General features: G+C 41.0%; 1 protein-coding gene across 1 annotated transcript; it reads left to right on the top strand.

Annotated features, from left to right (window-relative positions):
* Positions 1-3790: 3790 nt before the first annotated feature.
* Positions 3791-18058, top strand: LOC139421446 (hepatic leukemia factor-like). Its single transcript, XM_071172360.1, has 4 exons — positions 3791-4152; positions 7278-7622; positions 14095-14312; positions 14860-18058. The coding sequence occupies exons 1-4, from the start codon at positions 4038-4040 to the stop codon at positions 15073-15075; spliced, it is 894 nt and encodes a 297-aa protein (XP_071028461.1). The 5' UTR covers positions 3791-4037; the 3' UTR covers positions 15076-18058.
* The last annotated feature ends 870 nt before the right edge of the window (positions 18059-18928 follow it).

Genomic DNA, 18928 nt, shown 5'->3' with positions numbered 1-18928 from the left:
ATGGTGTGGGGGAGCTTTGCTGGTGACACTGTGATTTATTTAGAATTCAAGGCTCACTTAACTTTGATTTGTTCAACACTTTTTTGGTTACGACATGATTATGACATGATTCCATATGTGTTATTTCATAGTTTTGACGTCCTCACTATTAATCTACAATGTAGAAAATAATCAAAAATAAAGAAAAACCCTGGAATGAGTAGGTGTCCAAACTTTTGACTGGTACTGTATATATGATGGGACACACACAGTTGAAGTCAGAAGTTTACATACTTAGGTCACTAAAACTCGTTTTTCAACCACTCCACAAATTTCTTGTTAACAAATTATAGTTTTGGCAAGTCGGTTAGGACATCTACTTTGTGCATGACACAAGTAATTTTTCCAACAATTTTTATTTTTTTACCCCTTTTTCTCCCCAATTTCGTGGTATCCAATTGTTGTAGTAGCTACTATCTTGTCTCTCCCGAGCCCGTACGGGCTCGGGAGAGACGAAGGCTGAATGTCATGCGTACTGCTTCTTAACACAGCGCGCCTCCAACCCGGAAGCCAGCCGCACCAATGTGTCGGAGGCTACACCATGCACCTGGCAACCTTGGCTAGTGCGCACTGCGCCCGGCCCGCCACAGGAGTCGCTGGTGCAAGATGAGACAAGGAGATCCCTACCGACCAATCCCTCCCTAACCCGGACGACGCTAGGCCAATTGTGCGTCGCCCCACGGACCTCCCGGTCGCGGCCGGTTACGACAGAGCCTGGGCGCGAACCCAGGGACTCTGATGGCACAGCTGGCGCTGCAGTACAGCGCCCTTAACCACTGCGCCACCCGGGAGGCTCCAACAATTGTTTACCTGGAGGCACAATCAGGTCCTCAAGAGCCTGGCTGCAGCACTTGAGACCAAGAGGAGTGCAACCAATTCATTACCTCCAAAAGCAAGCAATCCCGTTAAAACAACAACATTCATCTGGGAGGGACAGAAAAGGCCCAAGCATCCTCCTACGAAGCCAGAAACTGGACACCTAGCCATGGCCCGGGACTGGAAGATGCTTGTCGATATTGGCCAGCAACTCATTTTTCCACCTGAGATTGCTTCTACCAACCTTAGGCCAGACATGGTACTCTGGTCCCCTTCACGAAAGGCTGTGTACATCATAGAGCTCACAGTCCCATGGGAAAACTCTGTTGAAGAGGCCTACGAGCGTAAGAAACTGCGTTACACAGAGTTGGCAGCAGACACAACTCAGTGTGGCTGGAATGCAAAAGTCTGGCCAGTTGAAGTGGGATGCAGAGGATTCGTGGCTTCTTCCACCATCAGGTTGCTGAAAGAACTTGGAATCCATGGACAGGCTTTGCGGCAGACCGTCAGAGCAGTTTCTCAAGCAGCTGAAAGAGGCAGCCAGTGGATCTGGATCAAACGGAAGGACCCTTGCTGGGCTATAACTTCATGACCCCCCACCCCCCAAATAAACCTCCCATGCCACTCTGTCAACATCACGGCAAATCTCATGTGAGTGCATACCATCTATTGGCACAATGGACAGTTTTTAACATCTCATCCCGTATTTTATGATTCTTACAGACAGATTATTTCACTTATAATTCACTGTATCACAATTCCAGTGGGTCAGACGTTTACATACACTAAGTTGACTGTGCCTTTAAACAGCTTGAAAAATTCCAGAAAATTATATGTCATGGCTTTAGCAGCTTCTGATAGGCTAATTGACATCATTTGAGTCAATTGGAGATGTACCTGTTGATGTATTTCAAGGTCTACCTTCAAACTCAGTGCCTCTTCTTGACGTCATGGGAAAATCAAAAGAAATCCACCAAGACCTCAGAATTTTTTTTGTAGACCTCCAAAAGTCTGGTTCATCCCTGGGAGCAATTTCCAAACGCCGGAAGATACCATGTTCATCTGTACAAACAATAGTACGCCTGTTTAACAAGAAATTTGTGTGTGGTTGAAAAATGAGTTTTAATGACTCCAATCTAACTGTATGTAAACTTCCGTCTGTACATAGGACAGTGGTCTATAAGATGCATGGTAGAGTAACCGAGTGGTAGTCGGCTAGTGACAGTGACTAACTACTGGGTAAAGGCCGGCTAGTGATGTCTATTTAACAGTCTGATGGCCTTGAGATGGGTGTTTTTCAGTCTCTCCGTCCCAGCTTTGATGCACCTGTACTGACCTCACCTTCTGGATGACAGCAGGGTGAACAGGCCGTCCAAGCACACCAAGACAGTCGTGAAGAGGGCTTGACAAAACGTATTCCCCCTCGGGAGACTGAAAAGATTTGGCATGGGTCCTCAGATCCTCAAAAAGTTCTACAGCTGCACCATCGAGAGCATCCTGACTGGTTGCATCACTGCCTGGTCTAGGTCCAAGAGGCTTCTAAACAGCTTCTACCCCCAAGCCATAAGATTCCCGAACATCTAGTCAAATGGCTACCCAGACTATTTGCAGTGCCCCCCTGACCCCCTCTTTACACAACTGCTACTCTCTGTTGTCATCTATGCATAGTCACTTTAACTCTACCTACATGTACATACTACCTCAACTAACCGGTGCCCCTGCACATTGACTTTGTATCGGTACCCCCTGTATATAGTCTCGCTATTGTTATTTTACTGTTTCTCTTTAATTACTTGTTACTTTTATCTCTTATTCTTATCTGTATTTTTACATCTGTAGATGTCCTGGGAATTTGTTGTACTAGCATCATTCTAATTGATTGGTTTTATGTTTTAAGAAACAATTAGTGGAGGGCTGTTGTAGACCATAGGTTAAATGTTTGTAGGACATAATAGAGAGCTAAAATAAATGTTTGTATAATTCAATTACTCTGTGGCCAATAGTAGGCCTATAGATCTAAGGTTAAGAAATGTACAGTTGGCACACCTGTTATAAGCCTACTCCTTTTAGTAGCCTAGCAGTTAGCATGTTGGGCCAGTAACTGAAAGGTCACTCGTTTGAATATCCGAGCTGACAAGGTGAAAAGTCTGTCGCTGTGCTCTTGAGGCACTTAGCCCTAATTTACTCCAGGGGTGCCGTACTACTATGGATGACCCTGTAAAACAACACATTTCCCTACAACTATCCAGTGTGTGACAAAATATTATTAGAGTTGAATAGTTACCAGTTTGGTGGAAACAAGCTTTAAATTATCTATTGAATGTACAGGAGCGAGAGCGCTATGATGGGGGCTTGATCCATATCCTATTACAGAGCTGAGCACCTAATAACACAGGCCTCTGTGTATGTGTCCAACAAAGCTCACTACACCACATTGCAGTAGGCCTAAATTACAATATTCCCCCTCTTTAAAGAAGGGTTGTATATCCTCACACTCAAAGCTTCACATGCTTACAAGGCCCCGAGAGAACACCACAATGATCCCACTGCTGTCCCCAGTGTTTCATCAATTTATTTCACCTTTATTTAACCAAAACAGCACAGAGTTACACATGGGATAAACAAACGTACAGTCAATAACACAATAGAAAACCGGGAGAGAGAGAACTGTATGAGGGTCTAGATCTATGGTTCTTGCACTACATACCAAGGCTAATGGATGTGGGTAGTACAACGATCACATACGCCATGTCGGAGTAATCTGTCAATTAACATGATTGACATATATATTTTCAAGGAGAAAAGGACGGAGAAAAAAATGATAGGGAAAACCGTGAAACAAATAAGTTCCAAAATCAGCAGTGGTCAGTCCCTCCTTCCCTCCATCCCATTCGCAGAATCGGTATTCAAGTATTTGCCAGGTTTGACGTCATGTACATCGGTGTCCACAAATGGATTGTGAACCATCTTGAGCTTCACATCCAGTTAGTTCTCTGCCTTCTCGAACTAGCGTCGTTCGACGAAAGTCGTAATTGTTATTTTCTGCGCGGATATCAATTTCTCGGTCTGAACTACAATTTGGGTCAAGCATTGAGGTTTGGTGTTTGTTTAACATATTTTCAAACGTGGGTCTTCTTTTGGAATAACAGCAATTGTACGTTATACTATCGTCCTCCAGACCAATGGAGAAAATGTCCAGACCTGATCCTTTAAACTCATCTTTCCAACCTCCAACTAATGGCGTACTGAAATCCTTGTTGGAGAATCCAATGAAGCTGCCATTTCATCATGAAGAAGGTAAACAAAACGCAGACATCAAATCATTTGTTACGTGGAAGTTTACATTCATTTTTGAGACGATTGTTTTGTCGTTCTCGCTTTCAAGCATGATCTGTCAGTGTTGCAGCGCGTGAGCAAGCAAGATACAATGCAGAAAAAACAACGTCTCCGATGGCTACAATATTTCAGTAGCCCGGTGTTTCTCACCTTTAGTTACTAAGAATGGGCGTTGATTCAAGTGTAAATTAAACGGACAATCACTGTTGCTACATCCACTTTTGGACTTATACATTAATTGATTCTTGAAGAGTAGAACTTATAAATGCCTCATGAGCTTAGTTCAATAACCCATCAGAACCCCAAATATAAGAATGTTTTACTCCAATGTTTGTAAACAATGAAAATGTAAACAAACACAATATAGCCTCAACATGGTTAAAACTATAATTTTGATATCATGGATGGTCAATCCTTGTATCCATAACTCTAACTCTTCATGTCTATGCATTTGAGTGGTTACATTTCTCAGCCCCATCCCTCAGCTTTTTACCGAACCAGTGTCGGGGGATTCGCTTTATTGTTTATACTGCTGATTTCCGCATTAAGTGTAATGTATTAGTACTACTACATCTAGCCAGATCGGGAAGGAGTACAGTATGATCCATGATGGTTGCAATTTTGTCGTTAAATGTCAAAATACATTCCTAGCATGACAGCTCCAGCCTGATAAGGATACAGTGTAACAACTATCCCTTTAATTCATTGACTTACGACAGAAAACGTCCCGCTGCAAGTTTTTGTCATACAGTACTTATTATTATTTGGAATGCTGTTTTTCGTACACCGTTTAAGCTAGAAACGTCATTCAAACTTTAAAAAAGTGCAGAGTGGTCAGGATCAGTGTGCTTGTATACAACTTTTGGATGTCCTTTACACTTTATAAACTCTAAAGCTTTTTGCCCTTCGTTTTGTCCTCCATCCACTCTAAAGGGATTTCAACATTCTAAAGGTCCCATTGTGACATCATTACATCTAACATTCTATGCACTGTGAACAATAACTTGTGACAACAATCAGCTACATTGACACTTTGCCAACAAGTTAGACAAAAAGTTAGGGCGTATGGAATCTTCCTTTACTTCTCTGCAATTGAAATCTGAAATCGTAACAAAAATATATTCTTGCGATAAAACGATACAGCTGTTTTAGTAACCGCATCAACTGCATTTTCTGTATTTAAAAAAAAAAAATTTGCGGAGCTCCCCAGCACTTTAGACAAAAAGGAGATCTTGGTCTACTTCTCTGCTATTCAAATGCGTGTTTCACGATATACCGAAACTTCAGTACTTTTTGTATACTAGAACCTGAAAAACGGTTGTGTACTAGAATTTTTGTTATATTTGGTACTTCTGTCATGTCGTCAACGGATTGAGAGAGGATCAAGTCTGTCAATCAGCGTAGCCGATGTCCGTTTATAGCGCGAGAGCACCATGCCTGCTCCACTTACTCATTGCTATCCCAAGCCTGTCAGGAGGAACCACTGGGAGTCTGAGCTGCATCACCACTCATGCGGCACATAAGTTAACACACTTGAATAGTGAAAAACAGCATGTAGAAATGTTGAACCTGTTAATAACTGTTTTCAAAGGTGTGTGTGAATGACGTCATGGGTCTTAAAGAGAACCTGCATACTTTAAAATAAGTCCCAAAATGGAAGGGAAACAGATTGTTTTTCATCTGTAGCCCAATGAAATCAGCCAAAACAAGGTTCAATAACTCAATGCATGGACACACTCCTATTGAATATGCATCCCCTTGTATTGTAAATAGGCCTAGGCTACATCACGATTTACCCAGTTTATCAATAGACTAGAGATTTACCATTCAAATAAATGATGATCATAATGTTATGTAGTTTGATTGGTTAAAAAAAGGTGACATTTATTTAATAATTTATTAATTAATGCATACACTAAAAAAAAAATCAAATGTAATGATAATCCACTCAAAAGATCCATCTGGATCAATTACCATTCTGTGACTTTGGCTAATACCCTTTCTTTTTTTCAATTGGTATCATTTTGGTGTCGAGTATAGTGATACTAAACCTGATATCGAAGTCAAAACTCTGATGTCATGGCAATTCTGTTCTGATTTCAGATTTGAATGTGTTATCTTCTTCTGATCAAAAGTGACAGCTGTTTTAGTAATGGTTATCCACTGCATTCGTTAAGCTAATTTCCCACTGTTGAATTAACTGTCATATAACTTTCAGAAATGTAACATTTATAGCACTGGGTGAGCACATTTCTACCATGAGACAATAAGTAAACATTTAGACTTTTGACACATCAGCTACTTTGACCACTTTCCCAACAACTTAGGCAAACACTTAGAGGATATGGCATCTTGGTCTACTTCTCTGCTACAGAAATAGAAATATATTCTACCAATCAAACAACCACTGTTTTATTAACCACATCAACTACATTCTATCTAAACTTTTAAAAATAACTGACATTTTGACAACTTTCCCAACAACTTAGACAAAAATCTGAACACTACTACAAAAATACTTTTAAAGGGCAAAAGCAAGTCCAACAGTAGTACATTGTGGGAAGTTTGTAATCTACTGTAAAGAGTTAGTATTCCGAAGACTAGCCAGGCTAGAAACCATTTAGTACTTATAAAACTCTTTTAAAACTTCTGGAAATAGGTTGAAGAGAAATTAAAATATATTTCCTGAGACTGGAGGTTGTCCCCTAGAGGGTACTTTTGCTTTTGGAGTTGATGGGGTGTTTACTGTAGTTTGGTTATTTATCTATTTGCATCAAGTATATAAACATTCAAATATGCCTCAAGTATATGCTTAATCAACAACAGGGGCTTTAGATATTGTGTGTATGTATGTATGTATGTGTGTATATATATATATATGTATATGGAAATGTGTATATATATATATATATACACACACACACACACACACACACACACACACACACACACACACACACACACACACACACACATGTATATACACATGTGTTTATATATAAATATAAATTAAAACCTTGGCCTTTTATTGGCTTGTTTGTCTGTTTTGGTCTAACCTTGATATGACTCTCTCCAAATATTTGCAGGTTTTGGAAAAGATGAGAAAAAGTTGGATGAGGAAGGCGGTACCAATACTCCACAGTCGGCCTTCCTAGGGCCAACCCTGTGGGACAAGACCTTGCCATATGATGGGGACAACTTTCAGCTGGAGTACATGGACCTGGAAGAGTTTCTGTCAGAGAATGGCATCCCCGCAAACCCAGCTCAGAATAACCAAAACCAGCCACAGCAGTCCCGGCAGCCCACTATCCAGCAGGTTTCCCCTGCACCCCCCATACCCTCTGTGGTCGACCTCAATAGCCACGCCACTATCTCTGTTCATACAACCATGGTCTCCCAGAACTGTCTCCAGAGCCCCCCAGCCAGATCAGGTAAAATACCATATCACACACGGCACACACACAGCACAGGAACACTCTCAAACGAGGGCTAACATCTGCAAGGTCAACGAAACGCACACACGCACACACACAACCCTCCTATAGCTCTCAAATTAGGGCAAATCTCTATGGTCAAAGCCTTAGTTGTTACGCTTTGTAATAATATGCCCCGGGCGCTGTTTGTCGACCTGGTGTACTCAGCATGCATATCATGACCAGGTTGTCTTCTCAACACTGAACTTTCTCCTTTACTGTATACCCCATCCCACTCTGACCAAAAGCACAGATAGAGGTTTCTCTGTATTTAGGCTAATTCAGGGGCTTTGTGTATGCTAGGACATTTCTTCTACAATTCTGGCCCTGGACTTTGGAGCTTGAGTGGCATTGTGCCAAGTACTAGAAAGTTAAACTGGAGGGACAGTAGTTGTACAACTTGGGTGGGTTGTAGTTTTGATCCCTCAACTGTGTAGTTTTTGTCAACAAACATTTACAGTTTTACTACATTCCCGATGACATTCCAATATTGATTTAGATTAGGCTCATTTTGTTGCTTGGCACGCAATGCTTTGTTTGGTTAAGGTGAATCTTGACTTATCTGTTGCTGCCTACTGAAGAGACAACCAGAAAAAAGTTAAACGTTCCTCCTTAATGAAACACACATTCCTGGTACCCTGTTATTTAGAGGTGTGAGGATAAACATACCTTATTGACATGCATCACCAAGGCAAACATCTTCCATAAGGCTAGTTGTCATGGTTTCAGCCTCTTGAAAGTGGGGGAGTGAATAAAGAGGGTCAGTGTAATTGGTGTGTTTGTTGGAGCAGGCAGCTGTAATCTGGTTTGTGCTAGCCAATTCTTTGTTGCTAAATAATGGACATCCTATCTGAATCTTCTAGTCGAGGGGAAAACAGTGATTCTATTGCCTGTAATTGTTTTATTTTGAAACTAGTTAATTAATGATGAGGATGGTAGTTGTCTTTATGACCCTGTTTTAGTTAATAAAAATGTATAAATAAGGTGTTATCACATCAGTTATGTTATATGTTTAAAGGGAATATTTCTGTGTGCCCATTGGTTTGTGTTATATAGTAACTTTGGTACGTATTTTGGTTGGTGTGTGTGATATCTTCTCATTACCATTGTTGGTAGAGCACAGTGTGTCAAATACAATCCTTATAATCACATCCACACTGTATGGAAACCTGCCTTTTTATAATGTTCCAGTGTATAACAGAAGCTCATGTTTACAATGTCTCTGCTCGGTGGGACCTATATTATTTGTCCCATACTTCTTGAGGTTTTATGGATATGAGTTGACACCATTATCAGTAAACATCCTCAGATTGAATAGAAGTTGAACTCTCACACAAAACACATTCTGCTGCATTTTATTCCAATAGACCTATGTATGTCCAAAGGTTTTTCATCTTAGTCATTAATGATCTACCATGTCCCGACGTGAACAGTGATGGTGATCTAGTGAAACTGGCCTGTGTAGTGGACTTGAATTCATATGACATACCACTTAAATGGTAGTGCTGGGAATTACCAGGGCTCCTCATGATATGATATGATATGATATTATCGTGATACTTAGGTGCCAATACGATATTTATTGCGATTCTATATGTATTCTGATTTGATGTTCATGACATATTGCTCACTATGTCTGCTGCAGGGGATTCTATATGTATTCTGATTTGATGTTCATGACATATTGCTCACTATGTCTGCTGCAGGGGGACACGAGAGACCCATGATAAAAACTAGTTTTGATCCGTCATGGAAATTAAAAGTGCTGAAAACATGTTGGCTCACCATTTTTAATAGAAGATTGAGGCCAACGCTATAGAAGGAGAAATACCAATGTTTTGGTACAGCTGACTAGCGCCAGCTAACGTCAACTACCTAGCAGAAAATATACAAAAGGTTTGCTGTTGAGAATTGATACTTGGAGTCATAAAATTGATATAATATTGTCATATAGTATTAATATTACGATACTCTACTGTATCAATCCCCCCCCACTATTACTCTGATCCACCCAGCATGCTTTTACTGTGATTTGCAATCACATTTGAAGGAATTGCAAATGCCCTAAATTCCCATCCATTCCAAAAATAGCCTCACAATTGCCATGGGGAAAAAACAGAAACATTCACAACTTTCTTCTGATGTATGACATTCTGTTTGACACATTTTAAGATGATTTAGCTTGTCCCTTAAAAGTAGTCGCAGACAGAAGTGTAATAGTTTGTTTCTAATGATGACATTATTACTCATGCCATACACAGTATGTCCTTCCTCAGTGTGCGTACAGTGACCACAATGTTCCTCTCAGTATTTATTTCCCCACTGCTTTCACAAAGTAAAGAAAAAAGCTGGGAACACACCTTGACGTGGTACTGTAAATAGTTTTTGGCCTCACCACAGGAAGTAATAGTACATCCGGACACAAGTCTGTCACTCATGTCAAAGAATTACATCTGTACAGTTACAGTACAAAGAATCCCAGCATGTGAGGGTGTACGTGCATGTATATTTTTCTCAGTGCGAGTGAGCGTGTTTTTTTTTTTTTTCTTTCTTTTTTTGGTCTGGTACAGTTTCACAGGGCCTGTCTTCTCGCCGTTATGCACATTCCCTCTCACATGTACGGCTAGGTCTTCCTGACAGACACATGCATCTGCCATGTGTAGCCCCACTGCTAACGGGAGCTTGTCATGGCATGAGTTTCTCCTCCTTCCTTTAATTCTCCCTCACCTCCTTCCTTTAATTGTCCCTCACCAGACAGATCCCAGTCGGAGCCATAGCAGAGGCACAGGCTGAAACCTGATGAGATCACATGGTCAAGGCTATACTGCTATCACATACACCTCCAGCCTAGCCCGCCCCACCAACCTCCCAATTCCATATTGCATGCAAGCACAATGCAGCATGAGATAGCTTTGTTATCACAGCAGATATCCAGTGGAGTTAGCAATGGGCGGGTCCCACTGCTGGTTCAATAAGGGGCCTACGGTCTATTGTTGGCAGGGGCCAGAAGGGAAGTGGAATGTAGACAAGGTCAAAGGTCAGGTCTAAACTTGTGTGCCATGGAAGTGACTGTCTGATATGTGTGGTACCTATGGAAATCCTCTCCCTATAGTAAACAGATAAGGGGGAGTTGTGGTTAGTCCTGTTGACTCCATGTTGTTTAGCATCACATTCATATACAGTAAACACTTAACACAATAATAGGAATCCCCGACTAGCTCACACTTCAATTTGAAGATAGATTGGAAAAGGCACAGACTCGATGTTGTCATTCCTTAGGGGTCAAGCTTAAAATGTTAATGAAAATCAAACCATTTTAAAGAGGGTTTGAGTTTCTCTCCTGACTGTCCAGCAGTCAGAGGAAGAACATGCAGGTGAGAGTCAGGTCAGAGCCATCTTAGCCCTCCATCCCATCTGCACTGGTTCTACTACCCACCCACACAATGCAAATCTGAGCATTTACCTACAGGAGAAGGAACAAGACGCAGAGCTCTTACCTTCTATCTATTTTTGGTGGACGTTGAATACATGTTGTCAGACGGGTGTGTGTTGTCTCTTCCTATTGGAGGTTTGTAGACGGGAGGTCACAGCCAAATTCTATAGGGCACTATCAGCCAGGCTTTTCACCAGGCCACTCTTAGCCAGTCACTGTATTTTTACTCCAGTAATCTGGTCAGAATTAATGGTTAAAGTGATAAGATGTTTGGGCCACAGTGCTTGTTATTTATACAGGTGATATACTTTTGACAGATTGTTTTGGACAGCGTCTGATTTAGCCCTTGTAAGTAGCTTGGCACTAAGCTGACAGTGTTAGTCAGTGGCCTGTCATTGTTGGGGACTAACATGCAGCCAACGTGTTCTTGACAATTCACTAAAATTAGGCATTGAATTGGACCCCTGCTGAAGTACCACTTTGGATGGCCAGCCATTTTAGCTTAATGTGTCAGTGACTACTGATGCAATGATTCACTGGTGACGCTAGAGTGTAGTTGTCATGCTTGCGTGTCTACATTTTAGCAATTTAGCAGATGCTCATATCCAGAGCAACTTATGTATGAGTGCATACATATTCATCCATATTTTTTTCACTAAATTCCTACATATTTGTTTTCTCTTCTGAAAGGGTTGGAGTAACTGTCTTACTTCCTTCTGCATAACGTACAAGCAAGTCAGACCTGTATGTTGGCCTTGGCTTAAATCTCAACCAGGACTGGCTGGAGCTAGAAATGCTGCTGTGATCAAAGGTCAGAAGGCTTAAGGCTGTAGCCAGCTTAAAGCACAGAGAAGCTGGGTCATGACGTAGGAAGTGACCTAAAATGTCGGCCTTTGAATTCTGTTTGAGTGAAGTGTTTTCACCGTCAGCAGGAAGAATTTGTATTTCTTTCATTCCTCATTACGTTTTCAAACCAACTACAAAAGACTGTAGTCCTTTGATTGTGAGTCGTTGTAATTGTCAAGCTGTTTAAGTGGATGAATCTCAGGTAAATACACTGACATTGGGCTCTATTAGCTTACTGTCATAAGATGCTCACCGCCAGCCACCAATCAAATTACAGCTGATTTGATGAAGCCATCCAATTAAGTTCTTCAGTTCTGCTTGCTAATCCACTGAATGATGAAGGGTAGAATGTGAAACCGTGTCAACTGCTGACCTGCTGCTCTGTGCAATAGAAATCTATTAGGTGTTACGTAACATCCACAGAGAGATTGCAGAGGCACATGTTGAGGCTGGCTGAGGAGGAGGTTGCCTTAAGTCAATTTACAGACAAAATGTTGTTGTCTGCCTGAGCTCAGCTGACTAGAGGCACTGATAACAGGGCCCCAAAAAGGCTTAAATAACATATCTTCTGTGTTTGTGAGAGTGTCTGTCTGTCTGTCTGTGTGTCGGTAAATGTGTGTGTGTGTGTGTGTGTGTGTGTGTGTGTTCTCTGTGCTCCACCTGTTGGTTAAAAGGTGCAACCACATTTATTTTGCTTCCCTGTGGGCAAGGGCAGTTGTAGAATTATTTAGATTAAATAATCATTGACTTGATGAGCATGTATAGAATAAGACGGACATAAGAATATAGTCCGTCTTCACATGCAAGGCTGGTATTGATTCTAGAGCAGGGGTGTCAAACAAATCTTTCCCCGGGGGCCGCATATGGTCGTCAACGAGGTCCGGAGGGCCACACAAGAAATGTGTTATATTTCCTTGCTGTCAAAATTTGCAACAAATAGTCTTGTAGTCCTCTGTTTTCTGAATTTCTGATGCTCCCTGACTGTCTAGCTTTCATTTCGGTGATAATTAGCGAGCTGGACACAGTCAAGAAACTATATGATTGTAGGACCATTATCTTTTCTATATATTTTCAATTTGGTTTTAGACATTTTAAGGTGTGTGTGTGTGTGTGTGTGTGTGTGTGTGTATGTATGTATGTGTATATATATATATATATATATCATACATACATACATACATACATACATACATACATACATACATACATACATACATACATACATACATAGAGTACCAGTCAAATGTTTGGACACTCCTACCAGGTGTGTCTTTATTTTTACTATTTTCTACATTGTAGAATAATAGTGAAGACATCAACTATTAAATAACACATATGGAATCATGTAGTAACCAAAAACGTGTTAAACAAATCAAAATATTTTATATTTGAGATTCTTCGAAGTAGCCACCCTTTGCCTTGATGAAATCTTTGCACACTCTTGGCATTCTCTTAACCAGCTTCACCTGGAATACTTTTCCAACAATCTTGAAGGAGTTCCCACATATGCTGAGCACTTGTTGGCTGCTTTTCATCATCCCAAACCATCTCAATTTGGGTTGAGTTCAGGTGATTGTGGAGGCCAGGTCATCTGATGCATTCCATCACTCTCTTTCTTGTTCAAATAGGAAGTGTGTTGGGTCATTGTCCTGTAGAAAAACAAATATGAGAGATAAAAAAAAAAACTCAAATCACCCGTAGGCCGCATTGGACTGGGATGTATGTTTGACACCCCAGTTCTAGAGGATCAGCTTTGTAAAGCACAACCATGATACAGAACAGAATGGCAGAATATTATGATGTAAACAGGCGTGTGTTAGTTTCCCCCTAAGTGCCCTCCTTGGGTCTTTTTAAAGGGGGCTTTTTTGAGAACTCAAAAGTACCCCTACTACACCTGGTATGGGGTAGGAGGTGAGGGGGGTACTAATGACTTTTGTCATAGCTTTTTATATTACATTTAATGGCAGATTCTAGAACCTTCATTTTAAGGAAACCAATTGAGGTCTAATAAGGCCTAATTTCTAACCATTACTTTCTCAAGGACCATTGCACCTCAAAGCCTGCTCTTTGAGAGCACAGTCTCTTCTTAACAGTGCCCAGATGTAATTCAGCAGACCCTCTAACCTGTTTTCCTTTGCCTTTCTCCTGCAGTGCTGCCCTCAGCTGCCAGGAACACCCCCAGCCCCATCGATCCAGAGTCTATTCAAGTTCCAGTGGGCTACGAGCCCGACCCTGCAGACCTGGCTCTGTCCAGCGTACCCGGACAGGAGATGTTTGACCCCCGAAAACGCAAGTTCGCCCCAGAGGAGCTCAAACCACAGCCCATGATCAAAAAGGCACGCAAGATCTTCATCCCTGAAGATCTCAAGGTAACCTACCTGGAGCCTACTTATGTGGAAGGTTGAAAGGGTTCGCCACTTGTTTGGCCAAAAACGTTAAGCACCATGTTTTCTTATGATATGTAAGCAGCAAGTGGACTTATTCCACCTAAATAACCAGAAGTATTTTAAACCACAATATGAGGAGGAGCGTTGGCGCAAACCCAAACTGGCAGCTTTTTCAGTATTGATAGGGAGGAGGCGAACTTGGCCAGGATTTAGATTGACAGGTTTAGCCGTGGTCATTCACTCTTAACCCAGGTCATACGATGTTGATGGAAGAGGTGTATCACATGTACTATTTTGTTTGTTGAGGTAAGATGGCTTCCTGCAGGGTGCAAATGAGGTTGAACGTGTCAGGCAGTTTTAAACAACGTTATGGAAATGTGATAAGTGAAAATGAGATGCGTGCTGACATAAATAATAGGTTTGGAATACGGTTTATTACTCAGGTGAATCACTTATAATTTTACAATACCACAGGTAGTGTGAAAAAAAATATATGAATCACAACAGTGTGTTTCACCTCACTTTCCAGGATGACAAGTACTGGGCCAGACGCAGAAAGAACAACGTAGCAGCCAAAAGATCACGAGATGCCAGGCGACTGAAGGAGAACCAAATTGCCATCCGGGCTGGCTTCCTAGAGAAGGAGAACGGTGCACTTCGCTCAGAGGTGGCCGACTTGAGGAAGGAACTGGGTCGCACCAAGAACATTGTGGCCAAATACGAGGCTCAGCATGGACCCCTGTGAACCTCCCCAAACCAACATCCACGCCACACCCTTCCCTCTCACCCAAGAGTTTAAAGGACAATGTGCCTCCCTTTTGGTGGCACACTCCTTCCCCCCCCCCCCCCCCCCCCCCAACACACACACACACACACACACACCAGCCCCTCACCCCTGTACATGATAATCTTACATGATTCTATCATTTGGAATTTGAATTCTGTCACTGGCATCCGTTAGTTTGTTCCTTCTGTTTTCTCACTCACCCTTCATGTACACACATGTACATGGGGTATGAGTATGTATGTACAGTATGCACACACACTTTCCTCTTTCAAGTACTAGAAGGCACTTTGAGTGTTAATGAGCCAATAACCTACTCTCCGGATCCCTACCCTGTCCCCTCTTTCCACTGTTAATTTTGTAAATGATGCCATGCTGTTTGTTTTCCCCCTTTCTCACCTGTTTTATATGTGTGATCAGGACTGAGAGCTGTTGTAATGTATCTCCCTCCCCATCCTTATGTTCTTCCAGTGCTGTTTTCAGAGGGATTCTCCTCCTACCTAAGACCCTGTTCCTGTCTGTTATGTCCTGTACCTTCCTGTAGCATCCTTTCTCTGAGTTTGTACCATACATTTGTATTGCAATTTGTTTATGTTATTGTACTTCTGTTAATATTATACATTTCCGTGTCCATTGTTGTTCTATTGCAGAGCTGTACCATCAGTTCATCACATCAGGACTATAAGCTACTCTTGTGATTTTAATATTTTCTTGTTAGCACTTAACCTCTCTCTCAAACCTCAGTATAACTGTACAGTTGGAAAGAAAAAACAGCGATTCTTTTCTATCACACATTGAGCAATAATATTTTCCAAAGCTATATTAATTCATGCTACCAAGTTTTTCCTCCCACACCGATTCCCCAATCAGAGCACCTCTTGGTCTCCAGTAGAACCCACAACCCTCTAGTCTCGCGTTGCACGGCACGGTCATTTTCTGTTGGGAGTTGCGCTAGCTAGCATGGTGATGGTGGACAGATTTCCCACCCTGTGCTCAGTGGTCTCTCTGCTGCAGCCTGTTCCACAACCACAACTCCGCTAACCCTCTCTGCACCAATCTTCTAACACGTGTCACAATCTGCCCTGGTGCAATGTTCCTCAGTCTAATCTGCCTGATATTTATGTATCTTTTCTGTTAAGGACAGATTAAGTTTTTGAAATATTCAATTTTTAATTGTTATTATTATTATTATGGCTTCTATTTGTGTCGTTGATGTTCTTATTATTATCATCTCATTGTTTTTATTTGAATATTTCAGCATGATTTCTCAGAACACAAACCTCAAGCTAATCGCAAAGTGGTTGAATTATTTCCTTTTTATTTAGCATGATTAACAAGAGTGGTTCTTTTAATAATCAATAGAGATATCTGTATTTTTGTAGATGTGTTTGCCTTCTTCTGTAAGATGGCTGTATGAATGTAAAAGATGTCGGGGAAAAAAGTAGGATGGTGTTGTCCAGTACTGTGGTTATCCCAAACAATTAGTTTACTACAAACCAAAAGAGACAGTACAGATGATACATTGGTTATAAGAGATGTTTATATAAAGATATTCTATATGGGGGTTTTTATACAGTATTTTTCCTATACATTACTGGCTATGTATTTTAAAGGCACAGAATCCAGAATATTATTATTATTATTATTATTAAAGAATACAAATACATTACTTAAAGAAAGCAAAACACTACTATATTGGTTATCTTAACCATAACAATGTGGTAGTTTTACAGAGATTCCTCCAAATCCAGCAGCAGTAACGGATACTGTTGGGCATTATTGGAAAGACACTCCTGTATCCTGGTGATATACTATAGATTTAGCCGTCAGTAACCTTTAGTTCCTTGTGTCATGGAATCGTAGTGCTTTAAGCTCGAGTCTCCCCAACGTTAACATGAAATAAAGTTGTGAGTATGGAGGACGGAATGTATGGAATGATCTTTAATCGATTTCTGAAGAGACCCACTATTGGGTCTCTATTGCTATTGATTGTCATCGATGTCACCACTAGGTGTCTCAAGAAGATTCCTGTTATGGGTCCCTTCACTCAGCCAAAATATGTCACCGGAGTCCTTTGATGGTAAAACTGAAAAGGTTTACCTTTAGTCATATTCTGATATAAACTAATATTTGGAGCCATCTATGCTCACTAGTTAGAACGATGTTACAATGAAGGGGAGGGCAATTTCAGGTTACTGTAGCTGCTGTTTGTCTGCTTGTTAGACCTTCGCAGTTCTAGTAAGCCCCACTTCCTGAGTGATATTACTCTCAATGACACTACTGAGTTCTCTATTTCTGCTACAATACTTCATTAAATTCACAATTGACCAAATACAGTGTAGTGTTCCCTACCAGTTGCAGGTAGAGCTATGTTTTGGCTGTAGAGAAATGGCTGAAGATGGTTTTCCTTATTCACATTTCTATAGCCCATCCGTACAGATATGGGTTTTGTTAGCTGTGTGTGTCCATGTACTTTAACATGCTATTCTGTACCATGGACGTACCATATGAAAGAATAGGATAAAGCCATTACCAGTCCACACATTGCCCACATACCTTCCCGTAGAGTGACTTCACTACCTCACCCATGAATGGAAAAAAGTAACCATAATTCTGAGTCTATTCCAGTGCCTTGAATACACTGACTGTTCCTCAGTCTCTCAGCGATGTAATGTCATTATCACCACTTGAATAGGTTCAGATCTAATGCAGCAAATATTCTATATATTTACAATTGTCTTTTTACTTATTTAAAACGCTACAATTAACTAATTACCATTGTATTAATGGCAACACCAATGGACTGTTTCACAGAGGGTACATAGATACACAATGAAAGGAGTATTCTGTCTTGTTTGTCATGGAATGAATGCATAACATGATATTCAGTCCTTGGCCTCCCGATCTGTAATTCATAGTGTCTAATAAAGTATTTTCTGTTTCTTTTGATGAGTGTCACACTTATTTATAGTGTCAAACATTTTCAAACTGTTTACTGTATACACTGAGTCTATATAGTACTTAAGCAATAAGGTCGTCGGAGGTGTTGTGTCGTGCCTAAGAACAGCCCTTAGACATGGTACATTTGCCATATACCACAAACCCCAGAGGTGCCTTATTGATATTATAAACTGGTTACCAATGTAATTAGACAAGTAAATAGACATTTTTAGCCATACCCATGGTATACCATGGCATTCAGCCAATCAGCATTCAGGGATCGAACCACTCGGTTTATAAAAAAACATGAACACCTGCTCTTTCCATGACATAGCTTTCACCTGGTCAGTCTATGATCCCTTATTTATGTCACTTTGTTAAATCCACTTCAATCAGTGTAGATGAAGGGGAGGAGACAGGTTAAAGAAGGATTTTTAAGCCTCGAGACAACTGAGACATGGATTGTGTATCTGTGCTGTTCAGAGGGTGAATGGGCAAGACAAAAGATTTAAGGTCCTTTGAAGGGGGTGTGGTAGTCGGTGCCGGGCGCAACGGTTTTGGATTTTTCATGCTCAACAGTTTGCTGTGTGTTTCAAGAATGGTCCACCACCCAAAGGACATCCAACCAACTTGACAACTGGGAAGCTTTGGTGTCAACATGGGCCAACATCCCTGTGGAAAGCATTCGACACCTTGTAGAGGCCATGCCACAGCAAATTGAGGCTATTCTGAGGTCAAAAGGGTGCAACTCAATATTAGGAAGTTGTTCCTAATGTTTAGCATACATTTAGGAAAGTAATGTCACATAACCAGTATTTCTAAGGAGTAAAAAACATTTACAGGTGTCTAGGTTAAGGTCAGTTGTGGTATGTTC

This window comes from Oncorhynchus clarkii, chromosome 12 (genome assembly GCF_045791955.1).
Source record: "Oncorhynchus clarkii lewisi isolate Uvic-CL-2024 chromosome 12, UVic_Ocla_1.0, whole genome shotgun sequence".
Classification (NCBI taxonomy): domain Eukaryota; kingdom Metazoa; phylum Chordata; class Actinopteri; order Salmoniformes; family Salmonidae; genus Oncorhynchus; species Oncorhynchus clarkii.
The sequence above is the reverse complement of the archived record's forward strand: the minus strand, read 5'-3'. Positions and strand labels throughout refer to the sequence as shown.